The following is a 7996-nucleotide window of genomic DNA, read 5'->3' on the forward strand; positions in this document are numbered from 1 at the left end:
CGCGAAGCGGCTGAAACGTGATGGACCGTTGAAACGACCCAGCGAGGGGCACATCCCGAAGTGAGGTCATGATTTCAACTATCGGGATTCAAACTTTCACCGCGTACCAGCCTGGTTGGCGCTGTCGTAGGTGTGAAGTATCTGCAAGAGTGCCATCAACACCTGTCTCGGACTCCGAGAGAACACTGCCGACTTACTATGACTGCGCAGTGGAGAGCATATTCAAGAATGCGTGCTGAGTCTCTTTGATAATGCAACGCGTACCGAGACACAAGGTCCACGGTAAGCAATCCGGGCCTCTCATTCCGTCGAGAATGACACTCACCAGACATAACTTCGCATCGCGGATGAGGTGGCAACGGCGCCATCATGACGACCAACTTTCCCTAGCGAGTTGCGCTCACGGGAAATAAGTAGCGTATACGAGAACGTGTAGTACAAGTTAGGCCCGTGTAGTGGATAAGTGGCAAGTCGCAGAATCGACGCCGCGCGTTTGAGGCAAGTATTGTACTGCCAAATCCGGCACTGGTGCGCGCCGCCGCAGGCCCGGACCTTTCGTACTTGCTTCTACAAGTCATCGGCCTGCTGGTTGACTATATGCAGATTCGTAGTGTCCGCTGGATGGTCGAACTCTTCAAAATCACGTAGCAAATGATCCTTTGCGCGGAATAATCTGGAGCAGCCTCAGTCTAGTCACCTGAGAGACATCAGACAACGACTCGGAAGTGTGGCTGTGTTGCTCGCTGAAACCACGGCAGCCCTTAAGGCGGTAGGCCTCATGTACTGCACCTTGATGCTTCAGAATTTGCGTCAGCGAGCCACGGCATGTCACGAGTCTCGAATTGCACACATACATTTAGAGACGTGAAATCACAATCACGCAGCTCGCGATGCAAAATAACTTACTCGACCTTTCCAGACTCCGCCGCGAGGGCAGCATCCAACGCTTGCAAGGCGCGATCCCTGTCACTCATGATAGACGTCTGGTTCGTCCACAACATCAGCCGCTGCGCCAGCGCACTCCTCCTAGCAAGGTCATCCGCCGCCGAGTCCCCCACCACGCCCACCGCGTCGCCGCCAGCCTCGGACGGCGAGAGGAGGAAGTCGTAGAGCATCCCGGACGTGCGCGAGCGCTGCACGATGTCTTGAGAGAAAGGGCGGCGGATGGCGTCGTACGCCTGGAGCACGTGCGGGAGCGTCTCGCGGGTCGCGCGCGGGTCTGCGAGGAGGCTAGCGAGGACGAAGCCGTCCTGAGTGGATGTTAGAGGCGGGCCTCGTGCATTGGGAGGATAGTGAGAATAGAGCGGGCTTACCTCGATTGCTTGACCCGCTCCAGAAGCCTGATGAGGGGTCATCGCATGTGCCTGTCATTGGTAGGAGAGTCAGATGTTGATTCGGTTTGACGGGGTTTCATGACTAAGGCGTGCACTTACCGCGTCGCCGACTACTGGATGCGTTTCCGTAAGGATTTAGATGCGGTTTGATGGCTCTAAACCTCTAATGAGCTGGAAGAAGCGCCCGTGAGGCCCGCCGTAAACAGGTTGAGCATGAATATCCTGAAGGCCGATAACTGCAATAGGAAAGGCGGCCGTGATGCCGGCAGCGGCGTTGGGATCAAGATAACGGGAAATATATTTTGCTGCAGGCGCGCAAATGTCTAGCTCTGAAACGTCGTGAACGCTGCTCTAACCACGACGATCAAACAAGGGGGTTCGGACCCCCTTACTTGATGCGACATCTAGAGTCGATTGTAGGAGGTGGTAGGAGGCTTCACTGTGTGTCGGCATTTGCCGGATTACCTTTTCCGGTGTTGCTGGGTGTTGGATCGTGGCAGAGACTGCGTACTGTGCTTCGTTTTTTGTATGCGCGTCACAATTGAAAAATGTCTGATATGGTGAGTGATCACTACAGTTGGTTCATCCTCTGGGTAGCAAGCCGAGGGAAGACCTACACAGGCCTGACCTCACGATATACGCACTACACCGAGTAGTATCAATGTGGCATAACACTACCTAGTTTGCCTTTGCTAAGTATGTACTTGAACACAAAGTGAATGTGAGTAGCTGTCAAATGCCTTGATACACGAAGAGCACCACATTGACCTTGCTCGAATATATTATAAAGTGTTCTTGCCCGCTCGCGCTCTTGGTAGCTCGCACCCGCCCGTCCGCTCTCACCTAGACGGCTGCCACCACACGCCCGCCCGTCTGCCCTTGCCCTCTGGCTACTTAGCTCGCCTGCCTGCTCACTCGCCCACTCGTTTGATGGCCCGGCCAGCCGGCCTCGCCTCCTCGCCCGCTTGCCCTCGCGCTCTCGCTTATGTACCGCCCGCTTGCCCGCCCACACGCTCGCCCTCCCTCTCGCCCTCGGCCCGCCTCACCCTCTCTCGCCCGTGATCTCATCCACCCGCTTGGCCGGCCGCCCACCTGTTCACCAATTCGCCCACGCGATTGGCCACTTGCCCGCGCACCTGCTCGCTCGGGCTCATGCTCTCCTACTTGCCCGTGGACCCGCGCACCTGCCTTCACGCGTGCGGAGCCCGTGCCCTCGCTGGCGGGTGTGCACTTGGGCAGGTAAGGTTACAGGTCGAGCTTCCTAGCCCGGTCTCCGGCAGAGTGGAAACAGCTTTTCGCCCCTGCCACCGATCCCACCACAAGTCATGCAACAGGCGCTCAAAACCTATAGTAATGCTCACGGTGTTAGGGCTCTTGAACAGGGCCTGAAGGCCTGACGGACTCAGGCCTTCCGGGAGGCGTATAAGGGGGAGCTGGATCGCGATCCGCACTTGTTCACGCGTCGTAGCCTGAGAGTAGCCGCCCAGTAGATTACGGAAGTCCATATTCATGCTTGCACGTACCGCGTACTTCGAATGGACGCTCACGGTGACTCAGGGTCTTTCACTTTCATCTGCACGTTCGCCTCCTCTCTCTCGCGCGTCCTCCGCCCATGCCTGGCTTTGCCACCCCCGGGCTTGTACATAGAGGTACGTTCTCTCTTCGAGTCCGTCTCTCGCTGACGGAGTCTCTGGCTGCCGTCTCCCTGTAGGGACGCGTCGTCGACTTCTACCGCAGTCACTGGGCTTTCCCACTGACTGTGACGCCCTCTCCTCCTCGCGCCTTTTCAGTCTGATCATCGACGTTCTACATCCGGAGACGGGAATCGCCCCTCTCTGTACGCGCGCGAGGTTCGCACTGCTCGACGGGCGCCTCGGCGGACCCCTCGTGAACATCGAGCACACGGACGTTAGAGTCTGTGCGCTGGTCGTTCACTGTGCAGAGACAGTGGCAACAACTTGGAGGCTTCAAAATGACATCGTTCTGATTCAGATGTTGTCGAATACCAGTCATTCCTCGTGTGATGAATGATTATATAGGCACAGCACTTACATGCAGTGACTGAATAGTTGCCAAAGTCCTCGATGGCTCGAAGTGACTGTATAAGTACTCGCAGCTCCTTGTAAGTTGTATCATCGCGCAGATACCTTCTCTTCGCGGTGCGGGGCACACCAGTATGCAAGGGAAGCCACGTTAGCAGGTGCAGAATACGTGTCTTGGCTTCTAAACATGTGTTACGGATTTGGAGGAAGGCTCTAAAACACGTTCAGGCTCCGCCTGAAGCCAGTTAGAGTGAATGAGACGTCCGTAAATCCTTACGGAAACGCATCCACTAGTAGTGCAACGCGTTCCCCGACGTACGTTGGTAGGTGAGGGATGGTGTTGATTGCCCACAGCGTGACCTTTTCTGCGCACTGTACGGTAAAGCCATCAGCGTCAGCTCGAATAGTCTCACGATCAGCGTAGACTCACGTTGAGTAATTGTGTCATCATCGGCTCCCAGCCGGCATAGAGCCCATTCAGCGCATTTGCCCATGAGCATTAGTGAGCCGAGGCATCCATTAAGCCCATGCCATCGAGCAGCCGACGCCGGCCGATGCGTCCTCTTCCGCCTATGGGGTTTGGGCAGCCGGCGGTCTTCTGCGTCCATAGTCATTGGGACGGCCGACGGGTCAGTGTAGCATAGTAATGTATACAGTACGAGCTGTTATTACTGAGCCATCCGATCCCCATTGGGTACCCGACATCGGCTGGTATAAGACCGCAACGGCTTTTACACCTGCCCTATAAGCATAGTGCAACCGACCTCGGATGCATCTATGGCCATCGGTTGGCCGGCGTCGGATGGGTGCACCTTGCGGCCTTTCCTGTTAAGACGTTCGAAGACCGGCGACCCGACGTCGGGTGCCCCTAACACCATAGGAATGGCCGATGTCGGTGGGCCCCATACTCATCGGGCAGTCGAGGTCGGCCGGCCTCCCGCTCCGCCTCTTCAACCTCAGGGCGAATTCATTCGGTACCCAACATCGGATATCTCCATGAGCATCGGGTGGCCGCGGTCGGGCTGCACGATATGCATCGGACACGCCGATGTCGGGCAGCCACACCATCCGCCTTTCCAATGTCGGCTGTCCCCTCCTGCGTCGGATGGGTCGGCTGGCAGGGGGTCCCTCGGTTGGGTAATGTCGGCGGTCTGCATGACCATAGGCCAGCCGAGACCGCAGGCGTAAGCCTGCGGCCTGGCTGCTGGGCACGGTGCGGCCTCCCATTGAGGACGCGCGATCTGATCGGCCTTTTCGGAAATGGCCGCGCGGATCCGGATTTGCCTGGAGAAATCGCAACCGCCTCCGAAGCTCGCGGAGACTGCGATGAGTGAGGCATAAAACGAACGAATATGTCATTGATAACAGCCCTGGGCTCACGCAGGGGCGCTCCGCTGCTCCCGCGAGCCTCCGTCCGTACCTGCTGACTCCGAAGCGCCCGCCCGACGCGTACTCCCTCCCGTCTGCCTTTCGATTTAGCGTTCTCATTGGCCAGCTCCTTGCGCAACACGCCGTCCGTTAGTCGTTGGTGAGTCACTTCCCATCAGATTAGATTGCCGCACCGGCAGAGTGGTCGCTTAACGCGCCTTACATATACTCGCCCGTCCTCCGCACCTCCATCTCTTCCCCCACCCTTGAAGCCATCATGTCTTCCCCGCCCTCACGTTTCAATCGCTCCGACTCCCCAGCTGGCTTGAGTGACCCGGTCGCGGCACTGCGCGCGGTCCAGCGGCTTTCCTCGCGGCCCCGACGGCCTTTGCTGCGCTTCCCCCGCCTTCAGATCCCGTCGCGGGGGATGGTTTTGCGGCCACCGCCTTTGGTGCGCCCTTCCGTTCCACGCCCTGCCACTAACTACTGACCTACCTTGCGTGACGCGTATCAGGCGGCAACGCTGGTTCAGCAATTGCTGCGGAGCCTGGTTTGCCGGCGCGCGACGCGCCTGAGCAAGGTGAGCGTCCGGGCCCTGCTTCCCAACTCCCATCTCACCCATGTCCAAGGTCCTGCGACTGGGCCTGTTGCAGCGAGCCCGATGGGCCTCGCAGGCGGCGCTCCTCGCGAGATCTGGGATGCGTCGCCTCCTCCGGTTCCCCCGCCCTGTACGGGGCACAAGACTTCCACCAGCAGTGGACCTGGCCGGCATACCTGCGTCCGGACTACAACCGACCCTGGACCCGTGCCACGGTGTCGTTACGTGACCTCCTCCGCACCATGATAGAGCTGGTCCGCGACATGCAGCCGCACTACCACGGCGACTCGCGCGGGGTGCCCGACCCGACGAACTCAATGTGAGTGCCCGGTCTCATGGCTACACCCGCGTACTCATTTTGCGCAGACGAAGGCATGCAACAGATGCAATCCGCGTGGGCCCCATGGTCCACGTGTACAAAATTCTCTGGCGGGAGAGGGGCCCTCCGCTCGTGTGGTCGATGGTCGTCGTGGCGGCGCACCCGGAGCAGGAGGTGGTGCTTTATCGAATCGTGCACCACCTATGGTCAACAAGCGGCATGACGCACGCACCGGGAGCGTACGCGCCACCAGCGTGAATATGCGACATTCTGTACGTATTGTATTCAATATCGAATGTACATAGTGTGGCAAATGCGTCAAAACGCGCCTGTTCCGGACTCCAAGGCCACCGACTCAGAGGCCGGCATAGTGCGTACGACGTTGGAAATGCGCGCAAACGAAATGCTGCCCAACTTACCGGCTGTCAACTAAAAGGCATAAGATTCCGCCTTATGCCGTTCTATCTCGGCGGCGTGCCGAATGCAGTCTCCGCCGAGGTGCAGGCAGAGGCCTCGTGCGGCTTCCGCGCCAGCCCGGTCTTCGAAAATCAGCGCGGAAGGCCGTGCAGGCGCCGGGAGGCCGCGGGCGCTAGCAATCGAAGACCGTGATCCTCGAGCGCTCGCCGAGATGATCAGATCACAGGCCGTCTGAACGGCATGTGACTGGTTCTGATGGTGGCTGCGCGGCCTGTGGCTGCGCGGTTTGCCCATCACTTAAGCCTCCAGTCCATCAACCGGACTTCAACGTCTCTCCCCCACCCCGCACTCATGCCCGCTTCGTCGCGCCCATCCCCTCGCCGTCTTCCCGCCGTTCCTGTCGGCCCTCGCGCCCCGCCTCCTTCAGGCCGTCCGCCTCGGCCGTTCCCGCCACCTCCGCGACGCCCTCGCCCTCTGACGCGCCCCGCGCAATCCGTCCTGGCCCACGCGCCACGGCCTTCCATGCGACACCCCCCGCGCCCGTCCCTCCCGCAGCTGCGTGCACGGTCGACTCAAACCCGGCGGGGCGGGTGTGCGTGGCCTCGCCCCAAGCCTGGCAGTCCAGCGGCGCGACGACCCCTCCGGCCGAGGCCTCCGCGGCCAGCACGGTCTTCTGTCCGGCCTTCACGGTCAGTCCGGCCTCTCTCGCACCTCCGGCCGTCGCCCGCGCCCTCCCTCCACCACCCCTCCGTCTGGTGCCGAGGTGACGCAGACCGGCGTGGATGACGCCTGCGTTGACGACCCTCCACCACCGCCGTACTCCGCCGCCTCCATCCCCGTTGTCGACCTGCCGCAGCCCGTCTAAATAGACCAAGTGGCGCCATCGCAACGCCGTCGCGCTCCATCGGGCTGGAGGGTCTGTTTGAGCGGATTGACTGGATCATTGAGGACATGCAGCCGTGGTTCCCCGGACACGCCCAGCGCAGGGAGCTGCCCGCGAGCGAATGGTGAGTTTGTACTTTTGCGGCCTGTTCTTCTACTCACTTGTGAAAGGCGAGCCCGGAGACGCTTATCAGGTCGGATGGAGTGGTTTTGACGGTGACGAAGCTCCTGTGGTCGCGATCGACGGGCCAGGTATTCTCCTGGCTCATGCAGGTCGTGTCCGCGACGCCTGCGCAGGCAGAGGTCGTCCGAAGGTACGTGACGGACCTTTGTGAGCAGCACAGGCATCGCTACCAGGTTGCCGCGGCGTAGACGTAGTGTAGTGTTTCAGCGCGCGGGCATTAATGTATTTGAACTTTTGCGCTTGGGAGTCCGTCTGGAAATCGATTGCGGTCTTTGTACGGTCTAACTGAAAGCGCATAAGGCCGTATTCATAACGACCCGTCGCGCCCTTGCGTCCTTCACCCGACGGTCGGCCGTCCAATGGTCTCGCCTCACTGGGTTCGGCGAGGGAGCAGCTGCCACGTCACAATTTTGTTTGAATCACACGGTTGGCTTTGCCATCGCTGCTCTGCTCATCCCACGATGTCGCGACGTATCATACAGGCCGGAGTGAAGCCGCGGGCAAAGGTGATGCGCACGCGCGTTACCGAAACGTCGACGAGGAACGATATTCACTGGTGCCCGCAAGGTTTACAGGCGGAACCAAATCGATGCACCCATCGCCGGGCCATCTGCCTCTGGGCCGTCCACGACCGGTCTGTCCTCGCAGCCACTTCCATCGGAACCAGCAGTCGACGACATTCCGAACTTCGACTTTGGGGACCCTGCAAACGCGCACCTACTTCCTGGGCATGCCCGAAAACGAGCGAAGACCAGGTTGGCCGGCTCGGTGCGTGTTATAGCTGGTCGTCCTTTCGCCGTGCTAATTTCTCGCAGACGCAGGCGGACTTATGAGGGAATGGCTCCCGCATCG

At 59.7% G+C, this 7996-nt stretch overlaps 4 protein-coding genes across 4 annotated transcripts; 2 read left to right on the plus strand and 2 right to left on the minus strand.

Annotated features, from left to right (window-relative positions):
- Positions 1-819: 819 nt before the first annotated feature.
- Positions 820-1512, minus strand: B0H18DRAFT_65098 (uncharacterized protein). The gene is made up of 3 exons (XM_048038956.1): positions 1434-1512; positions 1314-1364; positions 820-1250 (listed from the first exon to the last, which is right to left on the minus strand). Exons 2-3 carry the CDS (start codon positions 1353-1355, stop codon positions 903-905), a joined length of 390 nt encoding a protein of 129 aa, XP_047887783.1. The 5' UTR covers positions 1356-1364; positions 1434-1512; the 3' UTR covers positions 820-902.
- Positions 1513-4153: 2641 nt separating this feature from the next.
- On the plus strand, positions 4154-5919 carry B0H18DRAFT_1124183 (uncharacterized protein; the record flags this gene model as incomplete). The annotated part of the gene is made up of 8 exons (XM_048034809.1): positions 4154-4560; positions 4745-4893; positions 4945-5040; positions 5106-5195; positions 5259-5324; positions 5374-5459; positions 5498-5661; positions 5709-5919. The coding sequence occupies 8 exons, from the start codon at positions 4154-4156 to the stop codon at positions 5917-5919; spliced, it is 1269 nt and encodes a 422-aa protein (XP_047887784.1).
- Positions 5920-6427: 508 nt separating this feature from the next.
- Positions 6428-7229, minus strand: B0H18DRAFT_1124184 (uncharacterized protein; the record flags this gene model as incomplete). The annotated part of the gene is made up of 3 exons (XM_048034810.1): positions 6428-6996; positions 7052-7068; positions 7123-7229. The coding sequence occupies 3 exons, from the start codon at positions 7227-7229 to the stop codon at positions 6428-6430; spliced, it is 693 nt and encodes a 230-aa protein (XP_047887785.1).
- A 376-nt stretch (positions 7230-7605) lies between these two features.
- Positions 7606-7977, plus strand: B0H18DRAFT_1124185 (uncharacterized protein; the record flags this gene model as incomplete). The annotated part of the gene is made up of 3 exons (XM_048034811.1): positions 7606-7650; positions 7712-7912; positions 7960-7977. The coding sequence occupies 3 exons, from the start codon at positions 7606-7608 to the stop codon at positions 7975-7977; spliced, it is 264 nt and encodes an 87-aa protein (XP_047887786.1).
- Between the last annotated feature and the right edge of the window lie 19 nt (positions 7978-7996).

Source organism: Fomitopsis serialis (genome assembly GCF_022376445.1).
Source record: "Fomitopsis serialis strain Sig1Antser10 chromosome Unknown B0H18scaffold_116, whole genome shotgun sequence".
Lineage (NCBI taxonomy): Eukaryota > Fungi > Basidiomycota > Agaricomycetes > Polyporales > Fomitopsidaceae > Fomitopsis > Fomitopsis serialis.